The sequence below is a fragment of the Pan troglodytes genome, chromosome 23 (genome assembly GCF_028858775.2).
Source record: "Pan troglodytes isolate AG18354 chromosome 23, NHGRI_mPanTro3-v2.0_pri, whole genome shotgun sequence".
Taxonomy (NCBI): Eukaryota; Metazoa; Chordata; class Mammalia; order Primates; family Hominidae; genus Pan; species Pan troglodytes.
This window is the reverse complement of record NC_086016.1, coordinates 34,955,242-34,973,742: the sequence shown is the minus strand read 5'-3', so window position 1 is coordinate 34,973,742 and position 18,501 is coordinate 34,955,242. Positions and strand designations below refer to the sequence as shown.

Sequence of the window (18,501 nt, the reverse complement as noted above, 5' to 3'; positions counted from 1 at the left end):
CCACCCCCTGGCCAGATGGAGAACCTGGGGTGCTGGGTACAGAGGGAGGAACTGAATGCCACAGGTTGCCCAGCTCAAGTCAGTAATTTCTCTATAGTCATTGCAAATCCATCATACCCTAGACTTTCAAGAAGGACTCTATGCCTTCTGTAGCAGTGAATGGCAGAATTCACACTATAACACATGCCTGGTTTGGCCTGATATATTGTGCATAGGAAGTGCTTATTTTTCACATATTAGATCTGAGACTCTTAAGAGGTCATGGTGGCCACCTTGAATTCCCTGGGGTTATGAATTTCTTCATGGTGTTACTTGTTAGCTTGTAAGGCAACCCCTTAGTTATAAGGGGCTACTTGCTGTCTCCTGGCTACTTTGTCTATCAGTCTAGTTTTCTTCTCTAGGATCGCAGGGAAAGTGATCCCTCCCCTTTCCAGTGGCCATTTCACATCATGTTCATTCATTTATTCATGTGTTCATATATGCATTCATTCATGCAATCATTTATTTAAAAACAGTTTTGAGGCCTATTTTGTCCAAGACAGTCAAGTCCTCTGTTCCCATTGAGCTGACATCTTTAGAGAAGAGAACTAGACAGTTAAGCAGCTAATCAAACAAACAGGAGAAATAAAATTGTCACAGAGCCGTGAATAAAGAAAATAGGGCAAAACGAGGGTTGGGGCAAATTTTGATAGAGTAGACAGAACGGTGGCTTTGAGGACGAGGCACCTACACGCAATGTGGGAGAAGAGCATCTAGGGAATTGAAGGAAGGGAAGGTGGTCAGTGTGGCTTGTGTGGCAGTGAGGGAGGCGAGAAAGATAGAAAATGAGGATGGAAGGCTGGGCAGGGTGGTTCATGCCTGTAATTCCAACACTTTGGGAACCTGAGGCAGGAGGATCACTTAAGTTCAGAAGTTCAAGACCAGCCTGGGTAACAGCAAAATCTCATCTCTACAAAAAATAAAAAATAATAATAAAATAAATTTAAAAATTAGCTGGATGTGGTGGTGCGCACCTGTAGTCCCAGCTACTTGGGAGGCTGACGTGGGAGGATCGCTTGAGCCCAGGAGTTTGAGGCTGCAGTGAGTGTGATGACACCACTGCACTCCAGCCTGAGCAACAGAGGGAGACCCTGTCTCTAAAAAAATAATAATTTAAAAAAATAAAATAAATGAGGATGGAGTGGCAGGCAACCCATTTGGGACCTCGTAGCCACGATAAGGCACTAGGGATCTCTTGTCAGAAAGAGAGACGCCTTTTGAGGGTTTGAAGCAGGGGAGTGATGTATAATTTTGTAAGAGCACTTCACATGTGGGATCTTGAGGCAGATTTCCAAATCCGTAAAGACAATGAGGAGCTTCCTGCTACTTTTATTTTGAGGAATCAGAAAGGTTCTGATTTAGAGGTGAGTTTTGGAAGCCCTGGAGAGAGAGCACCATAATATCTGGAGCCAGAGTCGGGGATCCCAAAACAAGCCATGGGATTCTCCTCTTGGAAGGTGGTCTTGGAAGGGCATCCTCTTTTTCTAGATAGCCAGGTTTGGTGTTTTTTGTTTTTCCCATGTCCCTCTTATGAATTCCCAGCAATGGGGAAAAAAAATAGGAGGCTGGCCAGCAGGAGACCTTTTATTATTTCCTCATAAAGAAGGATGGGGTTATTCTTAGTAAGACACCACGTTTGCTGCCACTGTTGTCTGTGATGGAACCCACGCTGCCAGGGAGGAGTGGATGTCTCATTGTCAGAACCAGGGCCATGGACAATATATTTATGTGTTGTTTTTTAAGATGCACATCCATTAAAAAGAAACAGACAAGCAAGCATCTAGTAAAAACATTGCCACACATGATGGATAAAGGGCAGTATCCTTAATACACAGAACTCATCTCAATAGGAAACTGGAGACCCTGTTTTGTTTTGAATGGAAAAGGATGTGAACAGACTTTTACAGGAAAGAAAATGCAGATGGTTAATAAAAAGCGTTTAATTTTACTAGAATCAGACAAATGCAAACTAAAAGAATAGCAGGATACAAGGTGTCTTTTGGGGGGAATTCTGTTGTCAAATTGAAAAAAATATTTTTCAAAAACTGCAGTGCTGGTGAGGCTGTAATGAGATGGACATTCTCATAAACAATTTGTGAGATGTACCTTAAAAAGGGAACTTTTTTTGGGTATCTTACAAAAAGCTTATACCCTTTAATCCATTAGTCCCACTTCTTAGGATCTATCTTATGAAAATAATTTAAAATAATGGCACTGATTTGTATACAAAATATTGGAAATAGCCTATATGATAATAGTAGATGATTGGTTTACTTAATTATGATATATCATTCAGTGAACTATTGTGTAGAAATTAAAAATTATATTTTGGAAGATATTTTTGGTAGTAGAGAAAAATATTTACACTATATTATTATGTGGAAAACATTAAAATCAATTGAAAGAAAGTATGGAGCAATTATGAATGTGAATGCATATTATATACATTGAAATTGATCATTGGATCAAAAATGTATATACAAAGGTTGTTAGGAGTTTCCTCTGCATTGTAAAATTATGAGCACTTTGTTTACTTCTTTGTACATGCCAAGGAATTTTTGTTTTTTTATACACAAAGAATGTGTATTACTTTTAAAATCAGATAAAAGTAGCAAATGGTTATAATGCTCCCTATTGCCCCAGCCTGGGCTGATTTTTTTGTGTTACTTAAAAGTAAGGAATCCAAAAATAGTTTGATCTTTGGTGGTATGAATCAAACAATGTGTGAATCCTCCTGGGGCTCTGTGATGGAGTCAAAAGCATGTGGACTTGGAGCCAGATGACCTGAGTTCAAATGCGGCTCTCCTGCTTCTGAGCTTTGTGATTCGGAAAGTTCATAATTTCCCTGGGCTGCAGTGTTCCCATCTATAAAATGGGGAGATGGTCCAGATCTTTACCCAGGTCTGTTTGTGAGCACTCATCAGGATCCTATCTCTAGAGGGACCTAGCAAATAGCCTGGCATGGGCTCGGCCATCAAATCCATACTCTTGCTGCTTTCCAGAGGTTGCTACTTGAAAAAAAAAAAAAAAAAAAAAAACCAAGATGTGTTGGTTGATTTGAGATCTGCAGGAACAAGAGCCGGAGCCATGAGGCTACACAGACCTGGCCCTGCTGCCTCTCTGCAGCGTATCTTTTTGAACAAGTGACTTAGTCTTCCTGAGCCTCAGGGTGCTCGTTTGTGAAATGGGAGTTGATGACAACCCTCACCTCCTAGGGCAGTTGTCCTCACCATGGATAATACATACATTCAGTAGAGTGCGTGGTACCTTGCAGAATCTCAGTTGATTCACTTTGATATATTTTTTTCTGGTTGCAAATGAAATAGATGTTCAATGCAGGGAATTTAGGACAGAGCCTGAGAGAGAGAGAGAGAGAGAGAGAATATATATAGTGTTTCCAGCCCTTTGACTTTATAGTGGAGTAGCTGTGCCTTTGCATTTAACTGCCCTCAGCCCCCACCTGCTCCCACTTCTGAACTAAGCTGCCGCCCTGCAAGTCAGTGCTATCATCCCCAGCAAGCTGTGGCCGGATGCCCTGATGTTTCATCAATGTCCCAGTGTGGTAACACTGCTGTTGGCTCTCTCAGCAGATCCTTCAAGCCAGACTTCATCCTGGTCCGCCAGCATGCCTACAGCATGGCCCTGGGGGAGGACTACCGCAGCCTGGTCATCGGCCTGCAGTATGGAGGGCTGCCTGCTGTCAACTCTCTCTACTCCGTCTACAACTTCTGCAGCAAGCCCTGGGTGGTAGGTGACAGGGCAGGCTGACCTGGAGGGATCTGGGAGGCAGTGGGTGGCCTCCCACTCTGCGACAAGCCCACTCCCCAGCATGGAGGCCTCAGTAGTAAAAATTCTTATTTAAGCAACTGAACTGAACTTGGATCCTAGGGCTCTTGTTGGAATTGTTGCCTAACAATTATATTAATTTTATATTTTATATATTATTATGGTAAATATTTATAGGCCGGGCACGGTGGCTTATGCCTGTAATCCCAGCACTTTGGGAGGCCAAGACAGGCGGATCACCTGAGGTTGGTAGTTCGAGACCAGCCTGACCGACATGGAGAAACCCCATCTCTACTAAAAATACAAAATTAGCCAGGCATGGTGGCGCATGTCTGTAATCCCGCTGTAATCCCAGCTACTCGGGAGGCTGAGGCAGGAGAATCGCTTGAACCCGGGAGGCGGAGGTTGTGGTGAGCCGAGATCGTGCTGTTGCACTCCAGCCTGGGCAACAACAGCGAAACTCTGTCTCGAAAAAAAGATTTGTAATAAATAAATACATATACGTTAATATATACATGTTATATATTATACATGTTACATGTAATATATGATATATGATATTACATATATGTAATAATTGATCTTTGTAATATATAATATATAATACAGTGACAATATATACTATTAATATATAATAACAAAACATTATATAACATTATGGTATGGTATTATGTTATTAGTCATAAAGATGCACCATATTGTTTTATGAACATTCTATCATTATTGTTGTTAACAGCAGACCCCATTTATTGAGCACTTACTATGTCCCAGAAAATTATGCTACCTGGCACTCAAACTGTCGCTCTCATGTGAAGTGAGTGTCAACCCTTCATTTTACAGAGATGGAAGCTCAGCTTCAGGCCAGTTAAGGAACTTGCTCAGTGAGTGGTGAAGCCACAATTTAAGCCATCTTTCTCTCCAACACCCAACGTTTAATTTCTCTTCTTTTATTCCTTAGTTTCAGTCATTCATTTGATTTATTTGAGTTTCCATCCAAATGTTACCTGTAAGAAAGACTTCTTAAAATACCACTCCTCGCCAGACACGGTGGCTCACGCCTGTAATCCCAGCACTTTGGGAGGCCGAGGCGGGTGTATCACGAGATCAAGAGATCGAGACCATGCTGGCCAACATGGTGAAACCCCGTCTCTACTAAAAACACAAGAATTAGCTGGGCGTGGTGGCGTGCACCTGTAGTCCCAGCTACTCGGGAGTCTGAGGCAGGAGAATTGCTTGAACCCAGGAGGTGGAGGTTGCAGAGAGCCGAGATTGCGCCACTGCACTCCAGCCTGGTGACAGAGCGAGACTCCAACTCAAAGAAAAAATACCACTCCTCCACTTGCTCAAGTACTCTCAAATCCCTTACCCTGCTTTATTTTTTTCCTAGATACTTATCTCCACCTAGAATGATAAATTTATCCATTCATTTGTGCATTATCTGTCTCCCTGATTAGAAGTTATTCGTTCATGTAACAAATACTTCTTGGGCACTTACTGTGTTCCAGGTGCTGTTGTAAGTCCTAGAAACATAGCAGTGAACGAATCAGACCAAAATCCCTGCCCTGTGGATCTTACATTCTAGTGAGCAGAGGCATGTGCGGTGCTTTAATACTTATGCCAAATATGCAATATGTCCTATGATCAGTGGCAAGGGGGAAGATCAAGGACAGAAAGAGGATAGGTAATATGGAGGCTTGGGGTATGTAGAATGTGCTCTATGAAGCTCATAGCTGTCTGGTCTGTGGTGTTTTGCTATCTATGTGATCACCTGGTGGTGTAGGGTGGTAGTTGAGAGTGTGAGCTCTGAAGCCAGATTCCTAGGTCCAGGCTTCTCCACCTATGAGCTGTGTTACTTGAGCAGCAACCCCGTTAACCTCTCTGAACTTAGCTTCCTTATTTGGAAAGTGGTGATAGTAATAGCGCCTTCCTGGTAGAGTTATGATTTAATAGATGAAAATGCTTAGAATGTGGCTGGCACAAAGTACACACTCAATAAGTGGTAAAAATTTTCACTGCCTTAGATACCTGGAACAAGTTCCATGTAGAGTTGGAACACTCAGTACTTACTGAATGGCTACATGCATTAATTTAATAGGTATGGATAGAATTTACCACTATTGTCATGGCCCTGGTCTCCTTCTCATTCTGCCCTAACTGGGCTTTTTGGCCAATGGCATCCAAGATTTTCCAGTGCCACTGTTAGGAAAGGGTCCTAGATGGTGTTAGCCCTTCCCCACCTTTTACCACAGTTATCACGATAGTAGCAACCACAACTCATCAGCACTAACCATGTGCTATCCTGAGCCCTTAACACGCATATTGTGTTTAATTCTTAGCACCCTTATGAGTAGGAGTTGCTAATATCTCCATCATACAGATGAGGAAACTGAGGCTCACATAGCTAGTAGTAAGTGGTAGAGCTAGGCCTCTTCAAAACTCATGTGCTTACCTGCGGAATCACTCTCCCTTTCTGGACTCCAATTTCCTTGTCTGCAAAATGAGGGACCCCACACACACATACATCGTTTTCCATATTTCTGAGTTCTCTTAAACCCTCAAAGTTGACTCCCTGTTGTGCTGCATCTGAAGGCTATACCCCAAGAGTTTGCAGACCAATCCTGGGTGGATGCAGAAAGTTCCTAGTTACTCTGTTTTCAGTGTCCAGGCTCTTAGTATTGAGTGACCTCCAAGTCAGGTTGGCCACTCCTTTAACCACTGGGCATCCACATGGGACCACAAATTCCAGTTGATTCCTTTATCTTGTTCGGAATCTGATTTGCTCTTCTCTGCTTATATCCACCAGCAGCTCTCCTTCACCTTCTGGGTGAATTCTAAGCTTTCTGGTCAGGCCTTTAAGGCTGGTGGTCTGTGATGGATCATGCTTCGACCTCGTCTCTCATCATCACCTGCAACTGACGCCACAGCATGGCAGCTGCAGAGGGTCTCCAGCATACATTAGTCTCAATGCACACCCGGAGGGCCCTTTCTCCTTCTCTTATGTCATCTGCTCCAGGGGATCATCGTGACTCCCTACTCTGTCCCCCTTCCAGATCCCTTCACCCCCTATGCTTCCCTCCAGCAAGATATTAGTATCACAGCCATGCACCTGCAGCCTGTCTTCCTTCAGGCCTTGCCCCCGTGTTCAGCTTGTTGCTCCAATAATAAAGCATAGTGACAGAGCTCACCTTTGAGCTCCGGAGACAATAGCTAGTATCTGGCAAAACAAGCAAGTGTTGAAGCAGGAGGAGAGCAGTGGGAAGGGATGTGGCTTGAGCTGTTGGAAATGAGAGGGGTTGCAACAGCAGAGAAAATATTTATTAATATAATACCTAGCATTTTAGCACTGCTGTGGACAAAGCACTGCCTCTGACACACTGTATCCTTACAACAATCCCATGAGGTTGGATCTCCAGTTTACGAGTGAAGAAACCAAAGCTCAGAAACCTGAATTGACTTCCCAGGTTATACAGCTAGTAAGTGGCAAAGCAAGAATTTGAACCCAGGAAGGCTGGATCCACATCTAACACCATCTATTACCATGCAGCGCTGCCTCTCTAGGAAGAAGGTATTGCAGGCAAGGAGCAGGGCATGAACATCAGCAGGTGGAGAAGGACGTTGTGTGAAATGCTGAGGCTGTAGTAAGTGCTCATTAAATATGGTTGGGCTGAACCCAGTGTTCTGCCTACTTACTAGGTCTTGGGCAGAAATGGAGGGGTTAATATGGCTAGATGATGGAGAGGATGAATGTCCAGCCAAGGAATCTGGTCTTTATCCTATAGGCAGGGTAGGATAGCACCTACTGAAGCTCAGCTCAGAACAGTCAGATGCTTGAGGCCTCAGATCAAGTGGGAGGTTTTGTTATACTGGGTAACAATGGTTGATCAATGTTCTCTCCTCTTCTATCCTAGTTCTCTCAGCTCATTAAGATCTTCCATTCCCTGGGTCCTGAGAAGTTCCCGCTTGTGGAGCAAACATTTTTCCCCAACCATAAGCCAATGGTGAGTGCCCTTTTTTACTCTGTTTCTTTGCATGATGCGGAATGAATACAGATGACTTGTCCTCGGTCTCTTTGGATGGAGGAGGTGGACTCTAGGGGTTGTACACTGACCACGCAGACTCTAAGGCGGAGTCACAGTGTCCTGTGGGAGTGCCTGGATTTCCTAAGGGAAGTCGTCTCTCCAGGTGAAATTCAGGCAGTAGGGCAAATAACAAAGGTGAACCACATTCCTTGGAACTTGGAGATTTTCAGCAAATCAGGGGACATGTTCTGGGGGCATGTTAGAACCAGAGGCTGATTATAAAGGTAAAAGATGTTTTCAAGGTGGGATGTTGTTTTACTTGAGCCTTTTGTGGAACCTGATTTCAACTCATATTTTAATAAAAAGCAGTAATATTAATATTTGATTTGCATTGGTTGTTGAAGGGCAGTTTCCTTACATGTCCTCTTCACTTTCCAATTTCTGAATGCACCTGAGATCTCCTCTGGGAAGCAGTTAGGGCTTAGCTCAGGATATGTGGTACAGCCTCCCATTTGGAGGATACCTGGGTGGAAGAGGTGAATGTCTTTCTGAATGAGGTGAAGGGTTCTCCACCTGAAGCCAGAAAGTGTTGGGGGGAGGAGCTCTAAGCAGCAGGAAAGAGCCTGCAACATGCCTGCTTGCATAGTTGGTGGTCTTCGTAAACTGGTCAAAGGAATTCAAGGCTGTGACCCTGCGCTTGGCCTTGCAGGGAATGCGTCTTTGGGAGCAGAATAATGAATAGGGTATACTGTAGTCCCAGATGGGGACTTACTGTGGCTGTTTGTAGAGTCCAAGCTCAGGCTTCTGGGCTAGACAGTCCTGTTTGGAGATACCGATGGGTAGGACTGCAGGTTCCAGGAGTAATCACTCTAACCAAGCAGAATTTCTATTGATGATCTTTCCCCTGTATCTGATCGGGCAAGAGTCACAGAATCCAGAACATGCTGGTTGAGATAAGAAGGGCACATGTGAAACCCAGCATATCCCCAAACCCTGGATTTTTCTTACTGTATGCATCCTTACAGTGGGGGAAATTCAGAGTTCATTATCAAACTAGCCTGAATTTGAATGCCAGTTCTGTCTACACACTAGGTCTCAGGAAAATGACTTTATCTCTGTGAGCCCCAACTTCTTCAGGTAAAAACCGTGGATGATTGTGGAGCAACCTCATCGAGTAGTCAGGATTTCATGAGATCCTGTATTTAAAGTGCTGTACCTGGCATATAGTAGGAGTAGCTTTAAAACAAGGGTGAAAACCTGGAACGTTGTCAATGGTGGGATGAAAGTCGGGCGAGGGGTCTGCAGCCAGCCCAGCCCATTGACAGTGAGAGGCCCTGCTGTATACTCTGAAAGGAGGTTGTTATAAGCTCTGGGAAAAGGTCACCAGCTGTCGTGAGACCTCATGAGTTCCTGGTGTTCCCAACTAGGCCAAGACATACTTGGAATTTCAAGCAGGCAGTTGACATCAAGGACTGCTGTTTGCAGGCCGCCCCTCCCCACCTCCACCAGGTTGGGATTCTTAGGAAGAAAACAAGGAGGGCTGAGTAAGGACTCCAGTCTGGGAGTACTTGTACCACCAATAGGTGATTAGATACAGATATATTAATACATCCAGATTCAGCAGAACTAGGGAGGACTCTAGCAATAGAATCAGGGAGCAAAGTCAAGGCAGGGCACCTCTCCTAAGATTCCTTCTGCAAGGGAAAAGGACTGGAGCAGGGTGGGGCCAGGCCATAGCGGTGCATGGAGGGAGGGATGTGTCCAGGCCTGGAGCTGGGGACAGACTTTCAAGGCCTGCTGGTGTATACATAACTCCCCGTGGCATCAGAACACAACAAGGCAAGAGACAGCAGATGTGTGATAGAAATAAAACCACTTTACTGTTTAGAATAAAGGACACACTATAAAAAGTGAACATTATGCAACATTACAAGACAATATACATTCACGGAATATAAAATTCATAAATAACATGGAGGAAAACTGTAAACAGTGCTACGAAATTTAGCAACAAATACATTCCTTCTAGACAGGGTTCGAGATCTCTGGTTGGTTTCTCTCCATCACTTCTGGGTTTCAGGACAGCAGACTGGCTAAAGGGAAAGGCGGATGCTGGGAGAATCTAAGAAGCCTCTACCCCCAAAGCAAAAACTATTCTCCAAGTTCTCCCCTTCCTCTCGCCTCCAAAGAGCCAATTTGGAAGTTGTTGTCACATCCACCTCCCCTACTTTCCATTTTGTTTTGCTTTTGCCATCAGATTTTTATAATGTTTGTCTCTCATAAAAATACTCTAGTGACATGTTAACCTTAGGTAGCCAGAAGCCAAACACTTGGGTGCCATCTTGGGGTAGTCCAGATTGTCAATTGTCACGTGCAAGACAGAGGTCTGGGGCATGGAAGGGTAGTGTCTCCTGGGGGCCACAGTTTGCCCTAGACAGGGCTATTCCAAAACATCATTTGTTTCTTTAATTGTTCAAGAACCATGTTGCCACCATGAGGCAGGTCTGGAACGAGGGGAGGGTAAAAGACAGGAGTCTCCCAGTATTACCTGTCCTGGACAGAGCAGAGCACTGGCCCGAGAGCTGAGAGCCTGGGCGTGGAGCTTCCTTGATTGGGAGGCAGAAGAGATGCCCAAAGGAGGAAGCGAGAACTTGGAATTGTATCTCCCATGGCCCTGGATTCTTAGGAAAATCATGGCTTCCCAACTGGATGGGCAGCAGGACTTGGGGTGAAGTAAATGGTAGACTACCCAGGGCCGAGTGACACAGAACAAGAACATGAATGTACTTTAAACTTTTTTCCTACTCCAGAAGCCATTGGGATTCCAATAGGGAGGAGGCTGGAGGAGTCTCAGTTACTAGTTCCTTCTATTTCCCCCAATTCACCAGTCTAGCTGCTTGCCTAGAAGTATTTTCCTCTCCATTCCACTGTAGAATTTGATTCAGGAAAATGGCGGCATGGGGGTTTCATTTTTTTTCTCTTAAACACAATGTACACATATTACAGCCTACACATGACACAAGATTTAGCAAAATAAAATGTTCATGATATGATTGAAATACAGAAGTGTCTCAGCTACATAAATGACTTTAAATTATACAGTAAGTGAACGGGTGAAATAAACAAAGCTATAGCTTATAGAAAGCTCAAAACCGCCCTCTGACATCGCTTTGCGAAAGACCCTTCTTTGCCCAGGGCCTCCTCACCAAGGCCTAACAGATGGGGCTGTGGTTCTGCTAATTTATCGACTCCGCAGGGAAACTTCAGGTGCCTCACACTCAGCCTTCACCCAAGTTCCTCCTTGTGTGAGAGAGGCTGACCACACCAGGGAGTGCAAATGGCCAGATGCCTCACAGAGAAGACACTGATGTCCACTTGTGGGAGGGAACTTGTGTAGGTTGGTCAGGGGCCCCACCATGCAAGACCTTGAGGTTAAAATAAGGACAATCCCAAAACATCAAGTCTGGGCTCATCCCTTCAAAACCACTGACATGCTGGCCTCAGCTTCTTCTGCTCACACTGCCCCACAAAGAAGGCCAAGCCTCCCATTCTCCCCCTGCCAAATGGCGTGACCACAATGGGAAAGGTACACGGTAATGAAATTGATCCCAAGGAAACCCGATGCCGGTACTCTCTTCCCACTCTGGGGTTCTGCCAAGCACCTTGCCTGGGCACTTGTGTGTGTGCAAGACTCTACAATGTGTTGTCTGCTGCTTTTTTTTTTTTCTTCTCCTGTTTCAATTGGCAGCTCTGTTTCCTAAAGTGGAATGAACTGAAGATACAAATACTAATAGAAGATAAATACCCATAAGCTGAAAAAAGAGACAGAGAGCAATCATGTTCAATGTCACCATCCTGCCAACCCCCACTCTGTAAAATATACATTATCACCTACTCTCAGCATCTCACTTTTGACACTAAAACTTAAAATAATTTTATTTAATAGGAGAATTTATATTATAGTTTTATTTCAAAAAAAAAAAAAACACAACAGAAACCCTACAACTGGTTGCAAACTCAGGCTTTCCCCAGTGACCAACAATTTTAATTCCAAGAGGTGAGGATCTCAGGAGGTGGCATTCACCCACCAGGGAGCTAGGGAAAGGGAACCAAGCTGTCTCCACACCCAGGAGAGGTGTCCCTCCAGCCAAGGCAGGCAGGACACTCTGCAGCTCTCCCTCCTGTGCCCAGGCCCTTGACTACACTCTCATCTGCCATCTGAGCTAAGCCAGGAAGGCAGTTAAAGGAAGGCCCCCAAACATGAAGCAGGGACAAGGAGACGGACAGGGGTCAGATGACCCATGATAGGGAAGAGAGGGTGCTGACGGTGTTCAGAATTTCAAATTTTAATTAAAATGAAAAAAAAATGTCAACTTGGAATGTCATGATTTTCTTCAAACAAGCAACGACAACAAAATAGAAGAGATTAAACTATTGGCATATTTAACAGCATTGAACAGAATTCTGTGTCCTGTAAAAAAATTAGCTTATGTCCCCATGTGGGTATATGCAAATGTGTATACAAACATATCCCCCTAGGTGAGCTAAACACTATTCTGGAAATAGTATCCTCTACCCAAATCTACTTGGCTATATCTGTGGATAGTGTATGGTGTCTGTATTTCTCCAATTTACATAAAAGAAAGCTCCTGGCCAAATCTACCAAAGCGTTTTCCAGGAGGAAGTCTGGTGGGAGGCAGGGAGAGGAAAGACATTCATCTCAGTCTTTCACCTGAGCTTTTGTACAAGGCAGGCAAATTGCCTCCTGACCTCAGGCAGATGTTTAAGTCTTCACCAACTAAGAAAGCTCTGTTATTCTGGCCTGGGTGCTTGCTCCAGACTCAGGAACATCTGGTCAACACAAGCATCACTGGGCTGGGGAATTGTGTGTGTGCTGCGTCATCTCCGACTCTCTTGTAGTTCCTTCCTTCCCTCCCTCACTCTTACATGCAGACACAGACAGACACAGTGTGGTTGGGACATGCAGTGGCAGCTCCTGGTGTATAAGATCTTTCACACACCTTGAGTCTATCTGCTTGCTGCCTTTGACTGATCCTGAAATGGTTGGCCTTTCAGCAAGTTCCTTGTCTGTGTCCTTTATGTATTGGAGGAGAAGGGCAAAGGGAAGAGGGTCTGGGAGATGGTGAGGTGGGGAAGAAGCAAGAGGGGTGGGAATTACAATCCTCAAATGGAGTAGTTTTTCATTTTTGTTCTCCTAAAAAAATAGAGATTATATTATCACGAAGAAGAGGAATACAGGTTCCTCATTCTTTCTGGCATGGCACCAGAAATTCCCAGGTGGAAATGAATGAAGTCAAAACCAAAAAGAAGGGGCAGGGCGGGGCCAGGAGGATAGTTCCCAATAAACCCCATATGACAGCATAGACCTTTCTTTAAATGTTCCAAGTGCTAAATTTGCAAGAAAACAGGCACTAATTTCATTGTCATCATCTGGGAAGAGTTAGTGTCCAAGGGAAGCTCAGCGGGAAGGGAGGGAAGTGAGGTGGGGCAGGGTCTGGCGCTCAGGGGTCTGTGGCATTGATGATGCTTTTATCCGGGGGGGCCCATCCTCGGTACCAGCTGCAGTAGCCGCCCTTCTGCCGGATGCAGGCGTAGTGTTTGGACTGGTAGCCAGGGTAACCGAAATTGGAGAGCATGTCGGTCCAGAGACACTCGTTCTTGGAAGTCACAAAGCAAGGCAGGTAGTAGCAGGACTTGATCTGCAATTAGATAACAGGCAGCAGTTGATGGACTCTGCCATGGTGTGCCCAGGCCTGAGGCTGCCGAGCCTGGATTCAGACCCTGGGGCCACTGCACGGGAAGCCTAGCCACATCAGTCCCTCAGTGATCATAATATAAATAGCACTAGCTTGAGCACCTGCTGTCTAACAGACATTCTGATAAGTGCTTTGATATTATTCTCTTTAATTCTTATCACAGTTTTAGGAGGCTCGGAGAGGTTAAGTAACTTGCTGCAGGTCACACAGCCAGTAAGTAGCAGAATTAGACTACTGAGAGGACTTTTTCGTCTCAGATGGGAGATCTCAGTTGTTTTAGGGAATCGAGGAATTAGAAAGGTTAGAGCATAAACTTTGGAGTCTAGCTGCCCTAGGTTGGAAACCAGATTCAGTGAACTGTGGGACCTAGGCCTAGTTACTTAAGTTCTCTGAGCTCTCATCTGCAGAATGGAGATCATAGTAATTAAAACCACACAGGACTGTTTTGAAGATGAAGTGAGAGAATGGCCCAACTTCCTCCCACAGCAGGCAAGCTGTACCTTGGCCCTATACTTGGGTCAGGGGGATGGGCCTGGTAAAGAGAGACCTTCTGTAGCATCTGGTCTCTGCAGTCCTGGGCCCATTTGCCTACCTGGGGTGGGGTTACCGATGAGTCAGCTACCAGGGTGAGCCCACTTGAAACCACTTGGGAGAACCTGCCAGTGTCAGGATCCTATACCTCCAGCCTTGAACTGCCAGATGGGGCCAGGGACTCAAGAGCCCTCATGCCCCAGCAGCTTCCAAGTGGTCATCATGGCGGCAGCCGATTACAGCAGAAAGGCATTCTTCCTTCCCTGCCTTCCTCGCTGCCCCGCCTGGGGCAACATTCCTTACTATATCTGCTCAGACCTGCCCCTCTGCCCTGGCCTAACACGTGCACACCCTTCCCAGCCGAGGGCCTGGCACCCAGTGCATTGGGAGCTAATGTTTCTAGGGCTGCAAGTCAGCACCTCCCCTCCTTCCCCCAGTGACCCCAGAGCTTACCTTGCAGTTACAACCCAGGTGGTACCGATAGTTCAGCCCCTTGCGCTGGGAGAGGGTGAGCTGGTCCCACCTCTCCACGAAGTTGCACAGCCCTGTGTACATCTTGCCATCATAGACGCGACCTGCAGGAGGAAAGAAGAAAACAAGGAGAGGGTTGTTTTGTCCAGAGCCTAGCCCAGAAAGAATTCACATCTACTATGTTCCCACTTAGCCCAGGCACTGTGGCTGGGTACTTTTCAGACCCATGATTTTATTTCACCCTACCCAACACCTTTTAAAATGGACTGTAGCCCCATTTTCCAGATGAGGATAATGAGGCTCGGAGAGGTAAAGTGATTTGCCAAAGGTCCCAAGCCCATTAAATACTGGAGCTAGGACTAGAGGCCAACTCTTCCCTCCCTTTATAATGATTTTTGTTTTTGTTTTCTCCTTTACTACACTGACTGCCTAAAGATGAATAACTTTCAAAGACGGGCCTAACAGGTCGAGTGTGAGGTGGAGAGGAACAGATACTCCCCTTTTATTTACAGTAAAGTTGAGAAGCTACAAATTAGGAGATTTCCTCCCCCAGGTGAGTGGTGGAGCTAATTCCAAAGTCCAGCCTAAGTGTAGGAGCCTCAAGCTCCTAGCACTGGGTAAGTGGGATGAATTCAACATTAGAGACTCCTTACAATTTACTGGACATTTGGTGAGTCAACTACTCCTTATGTGTTCTTCTGAAGTCAAGAAACAGTGGACCTTGGCCAAACCCTGGCCTAGAAGCTAGAGTTGGCCATTACCTGTCAGCAGGTACTGGTACTTGTTGACCTCCAGCTTAAGGCCACAGAGACTCTCGGAAGCTTCCGTGTGGATGTACTGCACATGGGGCATCTTGGTGAAGCCTCGGTACATCTGTGGGCAAAAGGAACATCATGACTTCTTCCTTCCCAATTTGGACACCCATATGATCCATAATCCCACTGCTGGGTATGTATCCAAAGGAAAGGAAATCGGAATATGGAAGAGGGGTCTGCACTCTCATGTTGACTGCAGCAATATTCACAATAGCCAAGATAAGAAATCAACCTAAGTGCTCATCAACAGATGAATGGATAGACAAAACCTGGTATCTATACCCAATGGAATATGATTCATCCAGAAAAAAGAATGAAATCTTGTCATTTGTGGCAATGCAGCTGGAACTGGAGGTCGTTTTGCTAAGTGAAATAAGCCAGGCACAGAAAGACAAATACACCATGTTCTCACTCATGTGGGAGCTAAGAAAGTAAATCTCATAAAGATGGACAGTGGATTGGTGGTTACCAGAGGCAAGAAAGGTAATAAGGATTGGGGGAAAGAGATATAATTAATGGGTACAAAAATACGAGTAGGCAGAAAAAGTAAGACCCAGTGTTCATTGAATCAGTAGAATGACTACAGTAAACAATAACTTATTGTATATCTCAAAGTAGCTAGTAGAGGATAATTCAGATGTTCCCAGCATGAAGAAATGATAAATGTTTAAGGTTATGAATATCCCAATTACCCTGATTTGATTACTATACATTTTTGAGTATATCAAAATACCACATGGACTCTCAAAATATGTACATTTATTATGTATCAATAAAATAAGAGGAACACAGGAGAGGAGTCTCAGTACCCAGAAGGCTTGCTGACATTGGATCTGAGGGAATCTCACTCCCCTATTCAGCTGTCCAGTGGCCGGTCACTGATCTACCCACCCCAGGGCCCCCTTCACCCCAGATGAAGCCACCGATCCTCTTGACTAGCCAGGTTGGTGCCTTCCCAGAGAAACCTTCCTGTGCAGCCAGCCATACCCCCCATTCCAACTGCCCCACAACACTCCTTCGGCTACACATGTCTCACATCCCAGCACCTTTTCAGAAATCCAGAGAAGTAGCTGTGACAAAGGTCCTTTTTCTTTGTCAACCTTAGGACCTGGGTCCCGTGAACTCAGCCAGCATTCTCATGATATCTCTGTGACACTTTCCAGCCCACAAAAACATTCTCACTCACATTCCCCTTGCAGTATCCTTAAAAGAGCCCTGGGAGGGATGTATTACAAACCCCACTTTATAGAAATTCTATTTGGCTGGTGAACATTGAATTCAAGCTAGAAATTCTCCATGTTTTTTATTCTTCTGAGCGTCTGATGAAAGCATTGGGTTCGTTTATCCCAGATGAAGCACATAAATGTATCTACAAAGTTCAAAGATTTTTAACTGTTAAATACTTTATAATTGTTAGATTGAACCACGTGAAATTGCTGATATGCGGCTATTTGTATCTACGACATAATCTAATACAGTGGTTCTCAACTGGAGGCAATTTTGCCCCCCTAGGAAATATTTGGGACATGTGGCAATGTCTGGAGACATTTTTGGTTGTCACAACAGTTCGTAGAGGGCAGGGAGGTTGCTAAACATCCCATAATACTCAGGACAGCCCCCAGAACAAAGAATTATCCGGCCCCAAATGTCAATGGTACTGAGGTTGAGAAATCTCCTTTAATATTAGCCCACGAATCACCATGACAACCCTATGAGGTAGGAACTATTATGCCCATTTTATAGATGAGGAGCCTGAGTCACAGGCAGGCTAAGTAGCTTGTTAAGGCCACACAGTTGGGAAATCGCAGGGCTAGGATTCCAAGCAGAGGACTCTGCCTTCAGAGTCCATACTCTTACCCATTATCTTAGACTGGCTCCCAGGAAAGCCTCAGAAGTCTATGACCAAGGTCCCCGGAAGCAGGCAAATGCTATTTCCATTTATGGCCACTGTGCCTCCTTCAGAGGCACAGTGTGTGCCCAGACTCACTGGGGTGAATGAATGTAACAGAAGCTGAGTCCGCTTTGTGATTCCAGGTCAAGTCCACGAGTATTACACAAGCCCAGTGTGCCAAGGCGATACTGTGAACTGTGAGATTTGGTAACGGGGGCGGTGGGGCACCAAGGTGTTGCACAATTCTGTTATCCCCTCAGTTCTCAGCGTACACAAGCCCTGGACTGCTGGTGGTCTCTGGGCTTGTCCCAAGGGTTTATAATAGGAAAATGCCTCTACTTTACTTCCTGGCATTTGGTATTAATTTACTTACAGTAATTAATACAAAGCCAGACATCTCTTCATTGGTGTCTCTTCTAAATGCCTCCCATTTGGCCTGTGAGCTGGCGTTTTCTCATCTTTTAAGTGGTGACTGGTTGGCGGGGGTAGGTGGTCCACAAGACCTTCACAGCATAACTTGGTCTGTTGGACCTACTGAGTTTGGGCGCCCCTGCCTTGTTAAAAGCACACATTGTTCTGATGGACTCAGATGGTCTTCCTTCTGAACCCCTCTTCTCCCCCAAGGCTTGCCAACTGAGCACGGTAACGCAGCCAAGTGCTGGAAGAAATGCCGTCCACACTCAGCATTCAATTATGCGGTGGGGGCGCGGGGTGGGTAGAGTCACGATGATGACTTCTTCTATGTGAATGGTGCCTCTCTAGCCTTAACAGGAACCATGTTTAAGCGTGCTGCTGTATGCCTGCCATGGAGTGTGGCCTTCGAAGAACATCCCCTACCCTGACTTCTGTGCCGAGCAACTTCTTATTTTTGTGTGGGTGTTCCTTGAGGTTTTGGCAAATGTTTCAACTAAGCACTCGCTCTAGGTCTTTTGGACCCAGCCCATGGGAACCTCATTCCTTCTGCGTCAGTCTTTCCCCTTGACTGCCCTAGTGCTTCGTGGGTGAGAGAATGAAGCCCCTGGTTACAGTCTGGTCATTTGAACTGCTCAGTAAGAACTCAACTCATCGAAATCAGCTTGGCACCGCAGCTACTTGGAAGTTTGAAGGAACCTGCATTTTAGCTCCTAGCACTTGCCTAGAGTCAAAATTCTGACACATTACAAATGACTGGC

General features: G+C 45.2%; 2 protein-coding genes across 11 annotated transcripts in view; one reads left to right on the top strand and one right to left on the bottom strand.

Moving 5' to 3' along the window:
• Positions 1-18,501, top strand: part of SYN3 (synapsin III) — a 546,668-nt gene that overhangs the window by 184,836 nt on the left and 343,331 nt on the right. For 6 of the 10 annotated variants that reach the window (XM_016939061.4, XM_016939060.4, XM_009438249.5 and 3 more), the window contains exons 5-6: positions 3,627-3,786; positions 7,734-7,823. In XM_016939061.4, the coding sequence (XP_016794550.1) occupies positions 3,627-3,786; positions 7,734-7,823 (250 nt within the window). The remainder of the gene's footprint in view (positions 1-3,626; positions 3,787-7,733; positions 7,824-18,501) is intronic. The other 4 variants (XM_054675522.2, XM_016939062.4, XM_054675523.2 and 1 more) reach the window with 1 other exon arrangement.
• Positions 9,701-18,501, bottom strand: part of TIMP3 (TIMP metallopeptidase inhibitor 3) — a 61,639-nt gene continuing 52,838 nt past the window's right edge. The window contains exons 3-5 of the mRNA XM_515097.8: positions 15,385-15,496; positions 14,606-14,727; positions 9,701-13,564 (exon numbers count right to left, since the gene is read on the bottom strand). Coding sequence (XP_515097.2) covers positions 13,367-13,564; positions 14,606-14,727; positions 15,385-15,496 — 432 coding nt within the window. The 3' untranslated portion in view covers positions 9,701-13,366. The remainder of the gene's footprint in view (positions 13,565-14,605; positions 14,728-15,384; positions 15,497-18,501) is intronic.